The following is a 22,578-nucleotide window of genomic DNA, read 5'->3' as shown; positions in this document are numbered from 1 at the left end:
CTGAAAACATAACCTCCTTGGCGGAGCTAGCCAGTAGTATGTGTAAAATATCAACTGAGTCATGATTGATTATAAAATACGTATATAGATTCATTTCCCCTTTTCAGCAGTTGACATTCATAATAATACAATAAGTGATATCAACAAGCTGAAATTATCTGTGTAACATTCCCTTTAACGTGGTGGGTTCTGTATAGAGCACACAAACAGAGAATCCATATGGCATTTAGAAACAGTCACATATTTCCTCAACTTAACACAAATGCATAAACTCAAATTCTCAGTTGGCATTGAATGGAATTAGACTGATTTCCAAACACACGCAAACAATACATCAGCTGAACACACATTATATAATCAAACTGATAATGAATGAAATAATAACCCAATAAGCTAAAGGTTAAACAATCAACTTCATATATCACTCACTTTAGACGCACTTGGCGAGCACAAAGGGAAGGCCAGTCCGGTTGGTGGCAGAGCAAACGGAACAATGGTTTCTCCTCCTAGTTATGAGAGGCTCAGGCTCAAAGGCAGATTGAGCACACCTGTGTCTGGCTGACCTCAGACAGCAGGTGTGTGCTTGTTGCTCCTCCCAGAGCTCAACAGGGGTGATCACAGACATGGAAGACTTTCAACAGGCATGTTGGAGGCTTTATGGAAGTCAATTACAAACAGCTTCAACTGCAGTCTGAACAACATGCAGCATCTATCAACCAGCCAGTCATGGATAATTAAACTCATCAAGGAAATGTTATGTAAAGGATAATGTACAGCGACTACATTATACGAATGAAATATGAGTTTAGAATTACTTTAGCACAAGATAAAGGAATTTACAAACTGCTGCCAAAGCTAGTTTAGCAGGACTGTAACCGTCTCTAGCTAGCATTAGCATCCAAGAGATTTTTACATTTTTCAAATCATTACAGTAGGCTATATCTGCTTATTTTATGGTAGGCCTACACACGTTCTCTGCGATTTCATGATTATTTGAGAAATATTTATATACTGATAAAGGTCAAAATTACTCTAAAACAATAACAATATGGATTATAAGGGAAGAAAAACAAGCCTTTACAAAGTCAATTCATTCAGAGGCTGTAAGTGGCAGCAGAGCTTGACTGTGATATCTAACATGTCAGGAATCCACCATGGTCTCCTCTGTTATTAAACTCTTCTCCTCTCTCTCTGAGTTAAACCATGTGCTGAAATATTCTCTCCCAGTCTGTTCTGGTTTGTACGGCAGCAAAACCTCACCAGCCTCCAACCAGAGGAACAATATTTATGAATGAAAATCCCCTTAACCTGACCGGCGTTGTCTACAGACGATGTTGTGGAGCAGCAGTCCTGCAATGACTCCAATGACAAGAGCAGTATTGATCCCTGAAGGAGAACATGGAACCAAAACAAAGCATTCAGACTTTGTCACATAACACTGGATAGATCAGATTATGTCTATTTGTTCCACTTTAGTATTTTAAGTATAGAGAGGAGGTCATGTGAATCAGACAAACAAGAGAGACACCTAATGTGTTTTAGTGAACCGACCGGCATGTTTGGTTGCCTTCAATATTCTCATGGAGTTAAAAACTGTCCGGTTGCCCAAATGGTGGTATGGTAAACAAGACTGAGCCCAAATTTACCCTCAAGGAGGAATAAACTATGTCACTATCAGGGAACACCATACAGTACATAGAAATTACTCTGCATGAGAAAAAAAGACTGGAACTTGTAATAGATACCATATATACAATCTTTTTAAAAGTTTAATTTCATCTGTTCATTTGAATATATAAAACTGAGAAAAAACCCAACTGAACTGGATCACAGAAACTAAAATGACAACAAAACCACAACAAACAGAGAAACGGTCCAGTACAGAACAACAAAAAGAAAACACATGAATTACAAGTCAGTTAAACTAAATGTGTCTCTCCTCCTCCATCAGCTCTGATCCCAGTCTTACTCGGGTTGTTGGTCTTGATCTCTGCTGGGTCCAGTTTGGTGACGATGTCCTCCTTGACACCAGAGAGCTGAAACACACACTCGTACTTCCCCCAGTCTTCAGGTTTGACTGATGAAACGTCCAGCTGAACGCTCGTCTGGAAGGTTCCATCGTGGTTGGGGAGGATCTCTCCCTGGTCCATGAGGTCCTGAAGCTCCTCTCCATCTTTCCTCCAGAACAACATGCCTCTGTCAGGGTAGAAACCTGTAGCATGGCAGCTAACTGGAGACAAGGTAGTCTTCTGGAGGAGAGACACAGAGGGAAGCTCTGGAGAGAGAGAGAGAGAGAGAGAGAGAGAGAGAGAGAGAGAGAGAGAGAGAGAGATATGTATAAACTCAAAAATCATTACAGTTCTCTGGGTCTCTATATATTGGTTCATATTCACTGTAATGTTTCTGTACATTAGAAACAGAAGAGGCAGATGAACATTGTTGTGTCCATGAAACTACATCAGGTCATGTGACTCTACCTGTTCTCTGCAGAGTGCTCTTCCCATAGCCCACATACTTCTTCAGCCAATCAATGCACTCCTTGGTGAGGTAGTTATTCCTGTATGCTAATTGAGCTTTGTTATTATCCCATCTCTCTTTGGCGATGACAGCCTGTGGTATTGGAGCGATCCATGTCAGTGTCTTCAGGTCCAATGTTATGAAGTCTTCTCCATCATAACCATACTGATTAAACCATTAATGTTTCCAGTCTCATCATCCCATTCACAGCAATACATCCTCTGGTAGGTGTGGACACCTGAGAGAGAGACAGAGACAGAGACTGAAGTAAACCAGAGTGAGATCCTAGCACAGTCAACTATCAGTGGTTGATATCACATCTTTACCACAGAGACACACTGATCCACAGACAAAACAGAGGATCTACACCTACTGCTGTTACTGGCTGGATGGAAGCCGCTCACAGCCAAACATAATGTGGACAGTGTGGACGGCTCAGAGAGAGACAGAGAGGCAGAGACTGCTGTAAAACAGAGTGAGATCGTAACATTCAGTATCCTCTCTTTACCACAGAGACCAACAGACAGTTTATCTACACTTTTGGCTTCATGTGAGCTGCAGGAACACACACACACACACACACACACACACACACACTGAACCTGATCCTGGAGTTAACATCACATCCACTGTGGATCAGTCCCACAATATCCTCTTCCTAGGAGAAACTACAGAAGGTCACTAAATGACGACTTTTCATTGCTATTGCCAAATATTTTACATGCAAAGCAAAACACACTACCTTGCGATGGTGAATAACAAAGCCACTCTCTGGGCAGATACTCCCCGTTACCGAGCTTGCGCTTGAAATGTATTTTGGAGAAGAATCTTCTCTGGTGCTTGTACTGCCGTTCTGAGGCGGAGAGGTCAGCTTCTTTATTATGGCAGGATTACGGTCCCATTTTGGCCCAGTAAGCACGCACCTGTTCGTTATTGTTGTTGCCCCAGCGACCCGGGGCAGTGCTATAGGGGGTTGTCTCGTCCTGCCTGCTCTTCGTCGTGCGCTTCTGCCCACTTGTCTCCTCCTCCTGCCTGCGCCTCTCCTGCTCAGAGTCGGCGTCAGAAAATATCGAATGGGAGGGCAATAGGCTAACCGCCGGGGGGGGCACAAACTGCCATTCGATAACTCACTCTATGATGTAAATGCTTGATAATATGAATTTGCCGCCAACAACCAACACACAAACACCAACGCAACTCCAATTTCAAAACATGCTGTAAAGTCTCTGTCTTTCACACACACTGCACTGTGCACCCCCACTGCACAAAATATAGCCTACGTGCAAGCCAGGTCTGAAGTTTCTCTCTCTCCCTCTCTCCCTCTCTCTCTCGCTATTTGAAATAGACTACATACTCTACTCTTACCGAATAAATTCAGACAGACTCAAAAATCATTTAATATTTTGTGTATTCATCAAGAAAGCCAGGGCTGGCATCAAGTAAATTAACCGCATGGCTTACCTTTAGAAGAGTTGCAGGCGGCGAGTGTTGGTACCGAACCTCCTGAGAATGGTGTTTTTCCACTCGGTTGTGCATTTTCAGGTTAAGTCCATCTCAAACGCTAGCTGAACCGACTGGGCCTTTCTTTTGTGGAGCATTGAGCGTCTATGGTCTGAAAAAACGTTTCTCAGAGTGGAGAATGAATTCTCGCACATTGCTGTGGAGGCACCAAAAGTTAAGGCATGTTTGAAATCAGTCAGTACGCTGGGCATTGCGATCAGATGTGTGTGGTACTTTGAGAGGATGTATTGTATAGTCCAATTACCCTCAATTGGCTGTGATTGTTTTTACGAGCTGAAAAACTGTTTTGAAACTTCGTACTCTGCCTCAATTATAGGCGATCGTGACAGGTCCATAACATGCTTCACAGCCTTTACATCAAGAAATGTATCACTTTCTGGATTCAGTGCAACAAGTCCACTAGCCAGCTGTGAGTTGCGCTCGCTGAATCTGTGATCCATCTCTCCAAGCACCGACTCAATAGTGCTATAGTCAGTGGTGTAGTGGTGCCTGGAGATGTGGGTATACTCTTAATGTATGCCCCGATTTTTTTTTTAAAGCGGCCCGTCCAGCAAAGGATAAACGCCCTGTGTCATAAACAGTGACATGTCAGACTACTCTTGCATATTTAGTTCACCCAAAAATGGGCCAATAGGCTAGTATTTGCACATTGTCACTTAACTTCTGCTGCTTGACTTCAGGGAGTAAGGATCATTATGAAATTAACATTAGCCACAGAAGAGGTGCAGATTTTACAACCAACACTGGCCCATAGACTATAGGGTGAGACAACTACATAATTGTGCATTTTGAGTGAACTATTCCTTAGTCCATCCACACATGAAAATTGGACAACTATTCTCTCACCTTGCAAGTAGTCTATGGGCCAGTAGTTTCTTTTGTAAACTGTCTCTCGGAACAGCTGATTTGCAATAGATAGTAGACGTGTCTTACAAAATGACTTCTGTCTGTATGAATTTCTTCTGGCTAGATGATTATGAAAAACTTTAACTAGGCTATGTTTTAGAAAGGGCAGTTTCCATATTACTCCCTTCATTTGTGAAGCATGGGGGAAAAAGGCAAAATATTTTGTTTGTGTTTTACCTGAGTTTGCCGCAGCTTTTTCCTTCTTTTACTATTATGTTGTACACCCATGTAACTAAGTGATAGTGTCATGTAAGTCCATGTGGCTGGGCACCTCATGTGTATGATTTTAAATAAACAAAATCAAACAATCAATCAGCAGTCAGCCACACAGTCAAGAGCCCAATCCTAGCCAGTAGAAATTCAGAACAGACTGTTACGTCTTGTTCTTTGAAAGTGAAACTTAGCGAGGGAGACACTAGAAGACTTATAAAATCCTAATTTATCTTGGAAATGCATTACGTCGCACACATAACATGACAGATTTGTTTGTTTCTCAGTCGTAATATGTTCACACTAGATGTACACTCAACGAAACAACACATACAAAATGATTATATATATATATGTAAAAATCAAATCAAAACAGACGAAAGTCTAACATAAAGTAAGCTAAATGTCTTATCATATATCATATATCTAATTCATTATATTGCATAGCTTTAGGGCATTTTTGCTTTTAACTTTTTTCACAGATTTGAAACATTTTGTTTTTATGAAAGCAAAGCAAACTTAGGCATCTTAAAAAATCCACATTTATGTATGAAATGGCCATAATCCTAATATTTAACAGACATTTTTTAACAGACAGGTTTTTTTTCCTGCATGAATAAAACATACTTTATGTAGGCTATAGGAACATTGGAATAGCTATTTGGAAGACAACCAATCATGTAATCCAAGACGACTTTTGTAAATTGACAAGTGAAAACATATGCTCTGCAGCCAGTTTCAATTAGTGTTGCAAAACACACAGTTATTAAAGTTCAAATTAAATCTTATGCCATTGTATTCGGAATTCGAGAAAAACAATTTACGGCCCTGCTCCACTACTGCCATCGGGCGTCAGGCATTGCCATCAGCTGTCAGCCATCGAAGGAATGATTCTTTTACCAGCAGTGAAAGATGCTCCAGAGGTTCAATTCTCGATGGCTGACGCACGCGTTCTCCCTCATTGAAATAAAGTTGAATTGATTGTTTTCTGGTGAATCCATTCAAAAGTCAACGCGCTCTGTGGAGCAGGGAGAACGTCACGTTGGCACAATGCTGATGGCAACGTGACGCAAGGCTGTTAGTGGAGCTCTAACGTTACTCCGTTGTTCAACTCAGAGTTCCTAGTCGGAAATTCGGGCAAGATCTATTCCGCCCGAGTTCTCCAACATAAACACACCTGATGTCACAGCATCAATTTGTACTTAAAGAGCAACTAAACCCCAAACCCAAATCTGTGGGGAAGCCTGACACCTAATGGCGAAAAGTAGGGTACTGAACTGGCGATCTGCTGTAGGTGTCAGTCTTCACCACTGATTTGGGTGGGGTTTAATAAAACTTGATTTTACTTGACATGTGTTTTGAAATGTGTAGTTTCCATGTGTAACATAATTCAGTTGACTTGTGCTCTGTTACTAGATAGAAGTCTTTGCTAGTATGAACTAGCCTGCTAATGTTACCAGAGCATTGTCATATAGCTACCGTTAATGTTAGTGGGCAAAGAGTGTCCATGTTTGCCCGAGAAGACTCACTGGAACACAGTTTGATCGGAAGTCGGTAATTCCAACTCGGAACTATAGACTTCCAGTGGAATGATAATAAGCATCATAAGAAGTAATTACAAGCCGGATGTTCTAGGCTGGATGGAGCTCCATTTCTGTCTGCTTATTCCTTTATTTACATTCCCAAAGTGAGCCAGAAACAGAAATGGAGCCATCGGAGGCGATTAGACGATATTGTTCTCAAACTGCAGCGGTTCTCGTCACAGGGAGGGATGAGCAGAGAGTATTAATGTGATAGTGTGATCATAATCTCACTAATCTCTGTAGGGAAAGTCTCTTTTCTGTAACTGTGAGTAAGTGTTGTAAGAGTCTGTTTATCACTGAGTTAGTTGTTATATACTGGATGCTCCATTGAAATTAAATGTAAAGATGTCATTTCGTATTTTGAAGCAGTGTGAACTCAGTGAACTTCATAATAAATTTCATGATGCTGATTGGTAAATTTCATATCCACAAATCCAAATTTTCTAGAAATAGAATTTCAATGTGTTTTGATTAATACAGCCTCTGGAATATGTAAATAGTGAGAAAAGCATGTCTACTGTTAATCATTACAACAAACTATTTCAGAATGTATCTAGGTTACTTTAGTGCTGTCCTTTTTTTTTTTACCTTTCCAATCTTTAAACTGTAAATCTACTATGTCTGAATGTTGTATTTGTTAATTAAAAAAAAGTTTATGATTGAATTTACCATTACAGAGGTACGGAAGAGGATTAGGGCCACAATTCTGACTTTATTCTCAGAATTCTGAGTTTAAAGGGATAGTTCGGATTTTTTAAGTAGGGTTGTATGAGGTACTTATCGATAGTCAGTGTATTACCTACAGTAGATGGCGGTCGGCATGCCCCCAGTTTGGAGAAGCAAAGAGTAGTACCGGCACGGAAGCAAAGCAATGTACTGCTGTGGAAGGGGCCAGCAGCAAAACGTATTTTAGCAAGGCAAGGTAAAGGTAAGGTAATGTAAAGCACTGAAAATATTCTAAAGATAGTGTACACTTAAACTGATATTGATTTTTTTTGGTGGGCCTTCTTTTAGGTGGCTAAAATATGTTTTGTGAATGTGCACTGTTGTTGCAGATTAGAAATGACCACTGTAAACACTGTATAGGATTACATTTGCTCCTGCTGCTTCATCTGCAACTGCTGCTTCATCTTGATGAATTGGCCTCTTCTCATCTCCACTGGTCCCCTGTCAAGACAGATTAACAGACAGACAAGGTTAAATATTGAACTTATTATTGTCCACATTGTGCAATCTATTTGGTTTCATATTACATTGGGATAGTATTGTCTGCATCAAAAGACAATATTTCGATATAGAGTGATGCAATCTGCTTTTTTGTATATCAGAATTATAATAAAAACTCATCGGCAACTGTTTTCTGTAATTATACTGAAACACTGACTGAGAAAATGCTTTATCAGAATGGCTTTTTAAATCCTCACCAGCAGGTGGATGTGAATTACAACTCTGTGTTTTCATCTCAAGGGAATCAACCATTGGCGTATGAAGCACGGGGGACAGGGGGGACATGTCCCCTCCAATATTAAAAGATGCTTAAAATGTCCCCCTCAAAAAATAAACCACAACATTGTGTTATTTTGCCTCCGCACTGAAAAGTCAATCAACCGCAGGACTTTTATTTTGAAAAGTCTTTGACTTTGTGCAATGTGGAATGAAGTTGAATGAAGTATCTCCATATGAAAAAAGTGCGCCACAAGAAAGACTTGATAGGGCTTCATATCGGTGAGGAGCAGACAGCAGCCAGGGCAGCGCTCCAAACTGCAGCCAAAAACAAAGCTACATAGATCATGTAGCTCTGTCACTCTGGCCGTAAATTAAATATCTGTTCTGTTCTGCAATATTAAAATCATTCCACTGACGTTTTGGCCCGCAAAGGCAGATTGTAAAGAATATAATGGCTTACATTCTGATGCAGGCCTTTGTGGGCAAAACGACAATGGAATGATATTAGAAAAAATAAATACATATACATTGTGAGCAGAGTGATGCCTCTTCACTTGATCTGATGGAGCAGAACAGTCAGTGAGCACAGGGCCGTTAGTGTCAATCATAATGAAGAAATTCATGGTAATCAAATGACAAGATGTCCAATCAACACTACTGGTCAGGTGCCGATAGAGAGAGAAAAGAAAAAAGACGATGTGCAGCAAATCAAAGGTATGATATTGCGCCAAGGAGGAATAAATGTGTAAAAAGTTATATAAAGCTAGTTTTCATGACTGTCAACAACAAAAGGTCAATAGCTTTGTTGCCACTGCTTCCAAAAAGCACAGACATCTGTCCATCATTTATGTAAAGACAATACTTTGTCTATTTGCCTTAGTGTCCTGTATGCTTGTAAGTATGTAATCTTTCTCTGATATTATTACAGCACTATATTTTCGTCTGTGCTGATTTTTAAAATGGCAAGGTAGGTTAGGCCTAGTTGTTTTGCAGCTAAACTTAAACTTAATTCTTCACCATATCGGATGGCTTGCATCTTGTCTGAAACGTTTCTTTGCATGGCTCATTATCCTACTGTAATGGAACAGGTGCTGTGCTGGCTTTTTGTATGTACTTAACATCTTTTCAAGCTAAAGCCAGTCAGTGTTGTAGCAGGGCCTAGAGAAAAAACACACTTGGCTCTTAAAAAGGACCAGTGCATCGCAAAAAATAAATGACTAGAAACCAGATAATATCAGTGCAGTTAGTTGGAAGGAAAATACAACTACATAAAACACTGTAATTCGAAGACGGAAATTATTATTATTGTTATTGTATTAGTATTAATGTGAAACAGGCAAAACTAGATAGATTGGCTGAACGCCTGCTGTAACCAACACATAAAGTCTGATCTGTCACTTAGCACCTGAGTTATTCTTTCTTTATTTTCAGATAGCCTTTTTAAAAGTTACTAGAAATGAGTATTGCAAAATTTTCCACCTGTGGAGCATGCCCCTGGACCCCAGTAGTCAAATCTGTCCCCCTGATGGCCAACTGCTTCCTACGCCCATGGAATCAACGATTTAGTAAAGACAGAGTATGGGTTCAAATCAGGGCCAATATGTTTGAGTTGAAAAAGAAAAGTTGTAAATGAAACAAAAATTATTGTAACGAAAAAGTATTCATTGTAAGTTAAAATCAAGAACCAAAACCATGATGAACAAAATAATTATGAGTTGAGAGCAAAACAATTAGTTCTAAACCTGTAAAACATTAAGTTAAGTAAAAATACTGTTGACCAAATACATAAATAAAAAAATATTTAAACCAAAAATAAGTTGTGTTTTTAAAATTAGGTATCTGTGGACAGTTTAAAGCAGGCACTTAAGACTATGTCAGAAGCAGTCATGCTAGTGAATGGCTGTGGATGAGGAGGAAACATGCTAACTAGGGCACAAAGTAGCCTAGGTAGGTAGTTTTCCTGAGTTAGCCCTTAGCTTGGTAGCATGCGTGAGCTAGTCTTGTGTTAGCAATAGCTTGGTAGCATGCTTGCGTAGGCCAGGGCTATTCAACTATATTGTTCAGGGGGCCACATTGTCAGAAAGATAAGGGCCTGGGGGCCGGACATTTCCCTGAGCTATTATTCTCACAACGCGCCACCACATTTTCAAAACTTTTATTTTGCTACATTGCAAAAGTAGCCTAATCATAAATTAAAAAAGAAAATAAATAGGCTTTAAGTAATTAGGGCAAGTGCTTAATTTCATTTTCTTTGCAACACAAGCTGTGATATAGCCCCAAAAGTAAACACATATTTGAAACAAATGTATTCTACAACACATCATGTCAGCCATTTGGCATATAATTTGGTCAATTCTGACATCTCTTACATAGCTACATCACAGCATTTCCTGTAAACATTTATAACCATCTTTCTTGTTTAGAACCTAGCTACATCACAGCATTTCCTGTAAAAACATTTATAACCATCTTTCTTTCTTTAGAACGCAGACAGGCCTTTCACTCTCCCTGCCATAGACGGAGCACCGTCCAAATTAAGTCCATTGCCTTTAAAAAAAAGCAACAATCTTCTGGAAAATGATTTCACCAGTTTTATGTCCTTTCAGTGGTATTAGGCCCAGGATGTCCTCTCTGAAGCAGTCACCATCGAAAAACCGCAAAATAAACAAAGTTGAGCTGTGTCAGAGTTGTCGGTGGATTCGTCCACAGCCAGGGACATAACATCAGCTTTCCTCAATTAAGCCAAAAGAGTTTCAAAAACGTCTGTGGCTAAAACATCCACCCTTCTTGCAGTTGATGTATCTGACATGGGTATTGACTTGATACATGACATCACCTGGTCTCTCACTTGATTATCCGTTACCACCTCCTCGACAGCAGCTAGCACGTATTCTTTTATCGTCTCGGTGTCAGTGAATGGCTTTTTCTTTTTACCAAGGATCCATGCCACCCGGAGAGATGCTTTAGTTGCCTTCTGCTGGGTAGAGCAAGATCGACTGAAGACAACACGGCTACATTCGTAGTTTGCTGTTAGAGTTTGGATTTTTTGCTGGTTTTTTGCTTTGTTTTGAAGTGCCTCCGCAGGTTATATTCCTTTGCAACAGAGGTGCACTCCAGAGCAAACACATTGACTCGCCCTCAGCAGTTTCAATGTACACATATTTCTCAGTCCAGTCGCTGTTGAATTGATGATTTTCGGCATCAACTTTTCTTTTCTTCAGCGTTGATAGTGACATTGTGCCATCTCTTATCCAAATTGAATATTATAAAACAAATTACCGGTGGGTTACTGTTTTAGTAGGCTAGTTTCAGTTGTCTGGATACTGGAGTAGCTTCTTCTTCTTCTTTGCGTTTGCATACCGCCATCTACCGTACCGTAGAGAGTATGTAGAACAGGATCTAGTTTACATTACACAGGAGCGCTCTGCTGGTTTGAAGGATTTATTGTGGCAAAAATGACCGTTATTTGCGTGATTTTTTTTTCTTCAGGTTTTAAATTTTATTTATTTGTAAACTGATCGGTCGGCCAGTGTGACTTGATTGGCAGGCCAGAGTTGGCCCGCGGGCCGCCAGTTGAATGGGCCTGGCGTAGGCCTTGTGTTAGCATTTGCTTGGTAGCATTGTAACTACCCGATCTGAGTCACTACCCGATCTGAGTTGCGCATGTGCACTGACGCTGCCCGATCTAGAAGACCATGCGGTTGGGTTTAAATAGGCAAGGAGCCGATATGGTTCAGGTTAGAGTAAGATGATGGCCAAGGCTGTTGTTTTAAGCAACAGTGCGCATGTGCGACTCAGATCGGGTAGTGACTCAGATCGGGTAGTGACAAGCATGTTTGGGTTAGCGTTGTGTTAGCAATAGCTTGGTAACTTGTGTAGGCCTTGTTAGCATTAGCTTGGTAGAATGCTTGTGTAAGTCTTGTGTCAGCACTAGCTTTGTAGCATGCTTGTGTAGGCCTATGTGTTAGCTTGGTAGAATGCTTGTGTCAGACTTGTGTTAGCAGTTTGGTAGCATTTGTGGGTTAGCCAGGTGCTAGCATCAGATTGCTAGCATGTTTAGGTTAGCATTAGCTTGGCAGCATGAAAAACATAGTGAGTCAGAACTTGTTTGTAATGTGACTTGCATAAATGGGTCCTAGGTGTCTAGCAGAATATTGAGGTAGCCTTGTGCTAGAATTTGTTTGCAGATTAAGTTGGTAGCAACCATACTTAAAGGCCTCTGATTAATTGTGTGATTTATATAAACATTGAGGGTGGCTAGACAGCTGAGCGGGCCCTGGCATTCAATGAGAAGCTGCCAGACAAGCCAGCAGGGCCAGTCAGACTTGGCTTTGCCTAAGCAGATACAATGTGGATATGCAGACCGCTGAGTTGGTCGGGTATCTGCTCTCTGCTTGGTAGGATGTAAACATATTATCATAGTATCTGTGACTTGGTAGGGTTCAGATGTAACATAACTTAATCGTCTGAATAGAAAGGGATATTGATAGTGTGTGATGTAAACTAGTGTTGTTGATAACTAGGCGCAGGTGTAGTGGACTTGGGTCTGCTGAGTCTGGGAAAAGAGGTGTGGTCTGGGTGTTTCTGGGATGCTGGAATACACTGTTGAGCCTCCTTGAGGTGTGGTGCCCACTTGATAACCCCAATGATTTGCCTACACTCACTCACCCTGTAAGTAGGTGAATGATGCTGCCCATCTTATGGTGCTGTAGAGTTAAGACGGTGTAGCCTGATGTTTTCTATGGTACTCACTGGTATGGTAGTATATCATTCTGTTAAACTCTGAATTGGATCTATATGAATGCTCACCTTGGATTATGGCACAAGGGATATTAACATATCCTGTGTATTGATAAATGCTAAAAAAATCTTTGAATTTCAAAATGTTCTTGCTTTAAGTATTTTGTCAATCTTTCTCCTTGCGGACTTCGTTTCAGTCATTCACAAATAATTTTTTTGCTTTCTCAAGTTCAGTTTTCTCTCGGTAATTCTGGCCCTGTCTTGACGATGAAAATTTTATGCAGATGGCCAATTGTGTCATAAATTTGTACACCAATGTAGCTAGCTAGTCCTTGCTTCTTGGTGCTAGTTAGCTAGCATGTTAGACAATTCCTTTCAAAACATCTGAGACATGGCTATTAAAGAGGTTCAATATCCAAACCCAACAATTAACACAGTGGAAACAGAATTCACATTGGCTAAATTAACATTATTAACAGACGATTATTTAGTAAAGATAGAGTACCTGCTTATATATCTGTGAGTATTATGCCAGTTATGCACATGTGCACAGAATAGTTTACATGATGAAGTACTCACTTAGGTGCAGCTTCAGCAGATGAGGTCTCTGAAGCTACAAAATGTCTATAAAGTAAAATAATTTCATTTGAAATAAACAGTAATAATGTAAGAAACATAACTGGACAGAGATTAGTGATTGATTACTAATGTCTGGCCTTCTGCCATGTCTTTTATAAGTACAATCCATGCAATCAACAGATCCAAATATTACACATTACAGTAGTACAGTAGATGCATTTTTTTTAAGAAAGAAAACTTACGGTTGGCAGGTTTGAACCCTGAAATACAGACAAGAGTTTACATTATTTTACAATATTGACATTTTATGAACTTTCCATTACCAGAATCACCACACATAAACATCGCACAAAAAGTTCGGAACTTTGTATTTGGTAGATTATTTCTCTGTTGTAACAATGCTTCTTGGCAATACATTTTATACCGTTGGAAAGCCTGTTTATTTCCCTTTTAAATGGTGCCTCATTTGTAAGGAACATGCATTTGTGGGATGCGCAGCACAGCTGAGTATGTGGGTTGCGCTCATGTCAAATTTGCCAAATCTTCTCTGCCAATGCCAAACAGCTTATTCTGCTGTTGCTATTGACTCTTGTTTGGTGTTGTTTGGTGGATTGGATGATTGAAGTCTATCAGTAACAAGGAAGAAACAAGACATATTGGCAATTTTACAATTTATTCATTTAGCAAACAGTCAGGAGCCTCAGTAGCGTGTGGAAGAACCATACACAGCCACAACAGCCTGGCACCTCCTCCTCATGCTGGTCACCAGCCTGGTCACACACTGCTGTGGGATGGCATTCCACTCCTCAACCAGGATTTGTCGCAAGTCAGCCAACGTGGTTGTGTTGGTCACTCTAGCACGAACAGCACGCCCAAGCTGATCCCATAAGTGTTCAACTGGGTTGAGGTCAGGACTGTTGGCAGGACTCTTCTCCACACTTTGACCCTACGATCCAACTTCCGTAGGCAGAATCTGGACTCATCGCTGAACATAACGTTCCTCCACATGTTCAGGTTCCAGTGCAGGTGCCAATCAGGTACCTGATTGTCAGCACCTGGGGGTACCGGAAGCTCAAAACAAGAGTCAATAGCAACAGCAGAATAAGCTGTTTGGCATTGGCAGAGAAGATTTGGCAAATTTTTCATGAGCGCAACCCACATACTCAGCTGTGCTGCTCATCCCACAAATGCATGTTCCTTACAAATGGGGCACCATTTAAAAGGGAAATAAACAGGCTTTCCAACGGTATAAAATGTATTTTCAAGAAGCATTGTTACAACAGAGAAATAATCTACCAAACACAAATTTCCGAACTTTTTGTTCGATGTTTATATGAAGTTATTGTCACGACTGTGCCCTAGTCTCTATTTCTCTCTCTTTCTCAGCAGATGTCATCAGTGTTTTCCCAGTGTGCACCCCTGGATCCCCAGCTGTCTCCAATCATCTCATCATTCCCTTTTCCATTTCATCAGTCCTTTCCCATTTCAGTATCGATGAATTAAAACAGGAGCAATCAGCTTGTTTAAAAGCTTGGAAGTGAACGCTGCCATGATTGTTGTTGTTCTGAGGCATGTCCAAATTACGTCAATCTGCTTTGCTACTGTGATTGGTCAAAGATTTTGGTAACTGACAACTAACACTAACCAATTGTTTGGGGCAAGAAATTATGTCAGTGAATTAGTCGTCCAGACTGCTATGAATTACTAGGCAAATTCACAAAGTACTAAAGACTCAGGCCTTGTCCACACTAAACCAGGTAACTTCATGGCCAGGCAAGTTCCTGCCTGCTTCATTGCTTGCAATAAACTGTCACTCTTCGTGCCAATAATCTCCTGCCTCTGCCTGCCTGTTGTGTGTCTGCATTTGAGTTCTATCCACATGGTTACAACAATAACATTAACACTTTCACAAGCATGTATGCTAAAATTCAAATGTGGAGTAAAAATGGCTTTAGGAGGTGTAAAAAAAACTCTTTGTCCCTCACCATTATTGTTCCTTCTCCAGATGAAGACTCCAGCGAGGAGCAGCAGTCCTGCAACGACTCCAATGACAAGAGCAGTATTGATCCCTGAAGGAGAACATGGAAACAAAACAGAGCATTCAGATGTTGTCACATAACACTGGATAGATCTGGATAGGTTTATTCCACTTTAATATTTTAAGTATAGAGAGTAGGTCAAGTGGTCAAACAAGAGAGACACCTAATGTGTTTTAGTGAACCTACCGCAATGTTTGGTTGCCTTCAATATTCTCATGGAGTTAAAAACTGTCTGGTTGCCCAAACGGTGGTATGGTAAACGAGACTGAGCCCAAATTAACCCCCAAGGAGGAGTAACCTATGTGGGAACACCATACAGTACGTAGAAACTACACTGCATGAGAAAACATAGGCCGGAACTTGCAAAAGATGCCATATATAAAAGTAAAAGATTAATTTCATCTGTTCACTTGGATACATAAAACTGATTAAAAACAACAAATATCAAGATGACTAGCAAAAACCCAACTAAACTGGATCACAGAAACTAAAATGAAAACAAAACCACAACAAGGAGAGAAACGGTCCAGTACAGAACAACAGAAACACATGAACTGCAAGTCAGGTGTAAGAAGTAAACTAAATGTGTTTCTGCTCCTCCATCAGCTCTGATCCCAGTCTTACCCCGGTTGTTGGTCTTGATCACTGCTGGGTCCAGTTTGGTGACGATGTCCTCCTTGACACCAGAGAGCTGAAACACACACTCGTACTTCCCCCAGTCTTCAGGTTTGACTGATGAAACGTCCAGCTGAACGCTCGTCTGGAAGGTTCCATCGTGGTTGGGGAGGATCTCTCCCTTGTCCATGAGGTCCTGAAGCTCCTCTCCATCTCTCCTCCAGAACAACATGACTCTGTCAGGGTAGAAACCTGTAGCGTGGCAGCTGACTGGAGAGGAGGGAGACTTCTGGAGGAGAGACACAGAGGGAAGCACTGGAGGGAGAGAGAGAGAGAGAGACAGAGAGAGAGAGAGAGAGAGAGAGGTAGAGTGAGGGAGAGAGAAAGAAGGGAGAGAGAGAGAAATAGAGAAAAGACAGAAACAGGTGGGAGTGAGGTTAAGGGAGAGAGAGGGAGAAGGGGAGGGGGAGAGAGATAGAAAGACAAAGATGTGTTAAGTGTGTTAACGTTATATGTACAGAGGGTCCCTATATGTTGGTTCATATTCACTGTAATGTTTCTGTACATTAGAAACAGAAGAGGCAGATGAACATTGTTGTGTTCATGAAACTACATCGGGTCATGTGACTCTACCTGTTCTCTGCAGAGTGCTCTTCCCATAGTCCACATACTTCTTCAGCCAATCAATGCAAATCTGGGACAAGAAGTACATCTTTTTGGCTAGTCTAGCTTTGTCATTATCCCACTTGTGTTTGGTGATGACAGCCTGTGGTACTGGAGCAATCCATGTCAGTGTCTTCAGGTCCAATGCTATGAAGTCTTCTCCATCATAACCTTGCTGTTCATAACCATTAATGTGTCCAGTCTCATCATCCCATTCACAGCCATATGTCACCTGGTAGGTGTGGACACCTGAGAGAGAGAGAGAGAGAGAGAGAGAGAGAGAGAAGAAAACCAGAGTGAGATCCTAGCACAGTCAACTATCAGTGGTTGATATCACATCTTTACCACAGAGACACACTGATCCACAGACACCAGAACAGAGGATCTACACCTACTGCTGTTACTGGCTGGATGGAAGCCGCTCACAGCCAAACATAATGTGGACAGTGTGGACTGAAGGTAGTGGCTTCATGTGAGCTGCAGGAACACACACACACACACACACACACACACACACACACACACACACACACACACACACACACACACACACACACACACACACACACACACACACAGAGGTGGAGTCCTGACTAGCAGACACAGACTGAAACTGGTCCTGGAGTTAACATCACATCCACTGAAACCCTGCAGCCAGTGGATCAGTCCCACAATATCCTCTTCCTAGGAGAATCTACAGAAGCTCACTAGACTGTCCTGAGGCTGGTCTAGAAGCTTCCACTGAAGGAGAGTTTCAGCCTAGGATTAGTCACTAGGCTAGACCTGGTCAGCCAGGACAGTGAGTCTGTTCAGTAGTGTGTTACTACAACTGGTCAGAATAAGGCAGAGACCAGCAGGACCATTATGGAGACTGGGAGGCAGTCTGTCTGTCCTGATTGGTCCATCCATCCATCCATCAATCATTCCATACAACCAACAACTATTTCCACCTGCAGATGTTGGCTTGGTGCCGCCTACTGGGACGGACCAACACACTGTGGTCAGTAGAGTTATTATCATCTAATGTGTTTCTACTGCTGGAGATGTATTATGGGATGGACCAACACACTGTGGTCAGTAGAGTTATTATCATCTAATGTGTTTCTACTGCTGGAGATGTATTATGGGATGGACCAACACACTGTGGTCAGTAGAGTTATTATCATATAATGTGTTTCTACTGCTGGAGATTTATTATGGGATGGACCAACACATTGTGGTCAGTAGCGTTATTATCATCTAATGTGTTTCTACTGCTGGAGATTTATTATGGGATGGACTAACACATTGTGGTTAGTAGAGTAGAGTTAATATAATCTGTAGTTCTAATATATATTTATTATGGGATGGACACAGTAGAGTTGGGTGTTAAACTTTTTCAACCTGTGACCTGGATATGAAATTTAACATCTTGTCCTGTCAGCAGGTTTATTAAAACATACTGCTAACTGTCATATGGGACCCAGCAGAAGCAGCCTGTGTCCAGTTTACAGTCCTGCTCCGTAGTTTGAGAAACCAGGCAGTAATGTTATTCTATCAGCTGTGTGTTGTGAACCTGTTGTGATAAACAGGTTTCTAAAGTAGAGTTATTATGGAGCGACTCACTGTGGGCAGTTCAGCAGAGTTATTATAATCTAATCTAGTGGATTTGTCAGTTGAATTTAACACTGATAGCTGTGTGAATGTTTTCAACACTGTTTATACTGAGTGACAGTAGAGTTAATGTACATTCGAGTCTGATAGAATATTAGAGTATTCTTTTTGAATGTGAAGTGTGTGTGTGTTGTGTGAATGTGAGAGAGGTGGCATTGTGTCTGTGTGTGTTTGTGCATTTGAGAGAGAGGATGTGTGTGTGTGTGTGTGTTTGTGAGACAGAGTGTGTTGTCCACGTGTGACAGAGAGATTGAGAAGAGTGTGGGTGTGTGTGCGTGTGAGAGAGAGAGACAGAGAGGGAGAGTGGGTGTGTGAAAGAGTGAGAGAGTGTGTGTGTGTGTGTGTGTGTGTGTGTGTGTGTGTGTGTGTGTGTGTGTGTGTGTGTGTGATGGAAGCTATATTTCTGTCTCCTCCTTCACAACAAACCAGGATGAAAAACATATCAGCAGTAGAAAGTGAAACATAAACAAACCTCCAGTTTGGTTAAAATGGCCCTTCACAGTGTCAAGTTCAGCTTTGTAGGACTGATGGTCACCCACACAGTTCCCAGTTTTTGTCTCCCAGTGCTGTGGATCATCTGCTGTGACTTTGTTCATCCAGTCCTGTTTGGGTTTTGCTCTCTTGGTGTTGCTGTCACAGTGAGATATCTGAACTTCATCAACAAACCCAATAGACACAAACTCTGGGAAGTGTGGGACTCCAGAGGATGCAGTGTGGAAATACCTCAGGGAGTGAGTCACTGTGGGACAAACAGTTAACGGAAGGAACTCAGGTTTTGATTTACACTTTTTAAATACATTTTAACAATATATGATAGTCGATAGATACGATAGATGATTGTCAATTTCCTGAGCACAACAGAGAATTTCAATTAAAAAATAAAAAACAATAATAAATAAATAAAACAAGTGTCTTGAGCAAAAGGTAATGTATGGACAGTTTTCATTCATTTCATTAACACAGACTCAGAACAGATTTATAATTTGCCAGAAATTTTACGCAATTTCACGCCAAAAGTCCATATCCATTTTCAGAAAATTTTACTACCTGGACTTCATGAGTCATTATTCAAAAACACAGTTGATTCTGTACTCATTTTCTGTACTTATTTTCTTAACGTCACAAATAGCTTTAACCCACGATTTGCTTTAATTTCATGCAAGCAATCATTTTGTTGGAGTAGAGGTCATTTTCTTTTTTCAAATGGTGGATATCTCATTATGCAGTCAAACTTCAAATCTAGTTTGCTCTAACCGACTAGAAATATTTACATTTAAATCGTTAATACACAAGAATTAGCCTAACAATAATTACACTCCTGACCAGGCCAGTGTTAATAGTTAACTCAAGCATTGGAAGATAAAACAATGGAGAACAGTACTGTAGCCTATGTCAAAATCTTAAGCATTTATGACTCTGTGATTATTTTAATTTTCCATGCACTGTGAATTATGGCTTACTGTGTTGGTAAAATAAATGAGGCTATAAAAAGTCTGTTTTAGAGGTTTTATCTCACAGTAACAGCTGCAACTTAAGCGTATGCTCATAACACACTTTTCAGTCATCCTACTGTGATCCTCTTATTAATAATACCAAAACAAATATCTCTGACTGGTAAAGGCAAATTGACCTCAGGATAGATATCTGAGTTGAGCATTACTTCTGTGTGAATAGTGAATGGAATTATTCTAGTACGCTATCTCAATTTGGCCATACCAGTGATAATTGTAATGTAGGCCTAATAGGAAATTTTATTGTAATTGAACTTGATTGAACTTAATGCTTACAGTCAAATATGGCTCACTGAGTCAAATTTTATATTTCATATTTTATATTTCATGGCAATATAAATATGTCTTATTCCATAGTGACAGTCTAGCTGTTCAGGTGGTTTGCCTAATTTTGTCCTATGAAAATCCTGGGAATTTTAGCTTCCCCAAGCATGATGCCTTAGCGCCGCCTATGGACTGAAACAAAGTGGTGCATCTACTCTAATGCTACCTGTTGTTAGTGTTTTTTAGGTCATTGTGTTATGACTGACAAAGTATTCTTGTTGGGAGAAAACAGTGCTAGTTCAGTAGAATAATTTGATTTTGAGTTGTACTGTTGTGTCAAGCTGCATGTTAGTACAGAGAGTTTTGAAAAAGTGAACTCAGTATTGAGAAATGCTTGCAACCAATTGTGAAAAACTAATATACTGTACATGAACACAGAGCCTTCAAATGGCTTTTGTTTTTGATGATTCAAGAGAATGTCCATTGATTCATTAGAATCAACAGGCTATAAAATATATGTATTCACATCCATTTCCCACTTAACTTAGCAGTACAATAGGAAGATTAAAACAAATGTATTCATGACTCAACCAACACTAAACTTAACAAAGCCAGATGTGAATATAATGCAGCTTAATGTGATATCAGCCTACACAGTAGCTAACTAACCCAAACTGCAGTTATAACAACTACATGTTTAAATGAAAGATCTTAAATGTGATCTCACCTGGAGATGCAACAGGGCAGAAGAGGAGCAACAAAATAAACTCCTTCATCTTGTTTTGATGTAGTAGAGTTAAAGATAATGAATAAATCTTTGCCTCCGGTCTGCAGCTCCTTTCCTGGTTTAATGTCTGGATCACAGCCCAATGGAAATTCATGGGTTACTAGCCTATAGGCTGAGTTGAAGGTTGTTCTTTGAAAGTGAAACTAAACTCAGGTAACACACACTAGCACACACACACACACGCACATAGTTGCACACATCATCATTGTGCCACACCCTTCCCTCTGAGAGCATATGCATGCTGCCATTTTGTTTGCTTGAAATGGCAGACACACATCACTCACTCTTCCTGATCTGATCATCGGGGCGTTTTGTCTGTCATTATTTTCATATTGGCACATTTTCTGTTAATGACACAGACATTATAAACTTCTTCTCCATTCAGCCACTGAACTTCACAGAAACAAAATTCAACATAATATAAGAGCTCTATTCCAAAACACCACATAACTATTCATTGATTCATTATCATTGTCTTTCAGGGTCACAGGGGACTGGAGCCTATCCCAGAATGCATGAGGCAAAAGGCTCTACATATCTATTTTGGAAAAAATGACATTTTCCGAAATTCAGCTTTTTGATATCTCTTAAATATAGAAAATCAACTCTGTTGTGAGCTACCATCCTGATGAGTCTGTCATTTTAGGCTTTGTTCGGGGCAACACTTCTTGTGTGTACATGCAGTCTGGTGTGTGTTGGTCGACAGAGAAACAACATCGCTGGCACAGTTTGGCACACACACCCGGAAGAAAACAGAGAGGGCTGTTGCTCATTTGTTTATCTCAGGCCAGGGAAGTTTCTCGCAAACCTTGTTTCGTCACATTCTTCTGGTGTCAGTGGAAATATTTTCAAAAACAAAAACGAAAGATGAACTTTAGTAAAATTTTATTGGTGTTGGTCTAAAAAGCCATGAAAAGAGAGTGTAAAATTGGCTTTAAATCTATATGGACCTACTCCCAACAGATTGCATGCAGAGATTATAAACTGTTAAGTGGCTTTTTCATAAAAACAGAAATTAACTGTATATGAACAGAAAAACATTTTGGAATATAAAACAATAAATCCTCCTCAGAAAAGGATTTAGAAAGTCAAAGTCAGAAAAGCACAGCACATATTCTCTGATAAAACCCACCAATGACCATCAACGAGCCAAACCTCACTACAGTTTTCTCTCTGATGTGACACAGCAAGACACTCAGTCATGATGTGGATGTACGGACATTGGTTGATCGCAGTGACAAATCCACTTTCACTGTGGGTCCCAACGTGTGTTTCCAGGGGTTCCCACTGTCTATCTCCCCTCCTGCAGTAAACACAGTGATGTCATACTGTAGTGAGTCCCATCTGATGAAAACAGACTTTTAGATGGAGTCAAAATCTTAGCAAATTCAGTAGCTGTGACTGTTTTCCTACTGGGGGATCGCTGACAGGGAAAAAAGAAAAAAGAAAAAAGGAACTATATTTGTAGTGTTAGTAGTAGTGTAGTTATCATTTCCTCTTGTCCTGGGCTGACCTCTGTTCAAGTAAGGCCTAGACAGGTTTGA

At 40.5% G+C, this 22,578-nt stretch overlaps 2 protein-coding genes and 1 pseudogene across 4 annotated transcripts in view; all 3 read right to left on the bottom strand.

Moving 5' to 3' along the window:
* Positions 1-22,578, bottom strand: part of LOC139655147 (major histocompatibility complex class I-related gene protein-like) — a 47,799-nt gene that overhangs the window by 12,803 nt on the left and 12,418 nt on the right. The window lies entirely within an intron of this gene.
* Positions 167-4,053, bottom strand: LOC139655152 (major histocompatibility complex class I-related gene protein-like; annotated as a pseudogene).
* Positions 5,363-21,151, bottom strand: LOC139655160 (major histocompatibility complex class I-related gene protein-like). 2 transcript variants are annotated; one of them, XM_071532494.1, is made up of 8 exons: positions 20,975-21,151; positions 18,945-19,211; positions 16,790-17,068; positions 16,166-16,471; positions 15,488-15,571; positions 13,745-13,762; positions 13,503-13,547; positions 5,363-7,904 (listed from the first exon to the last, which is right to left on the bottom strand). In XM_071532494.1, the coding sequence occupies exons 1-7, from the start codon at positions 21,126-21,128 to the stop codon at positions 13,537-13,539; spliced, it is 1,119 nt and encodes a 372-aa protein (XP_071388595.1). In that variant the 5' UTR covers positions 21,129-21,151; the 3' UTR covers positions 5,363-7,904; positions 13,503-13,536. The 2 variants fall into 2 exon arrangements, with proteins under 2 accessions (XP_071388595.1, XP_071388592.1); XM_071532491.1 differs by lacking the exon at positions 13,503-13,547.

The sequence above is a fragment of the Centroberyx affinis genome, unplaced genomic scaffold (genome assembly GCF_046629955.1).
Source record: "Centroberyx affinis isolate AG114_WGS23_722 - 3 ecotype Tasmania unplaced genomic scaffold, CSIRO-AGI_Caff_v1 ptg002192l_1, whole genome shotgun sequence".
Classification (NCBI taxonomy): domain Eukaryota; kingdom Metazoa; phylum Chordata; class Actinopteri; order Beryciformes; family Berycidae; genus Centroberyx; species Centroberyx affinis.
This window is presented reverse-complemented; position numbering and strand designations above follow the sequence as displayed.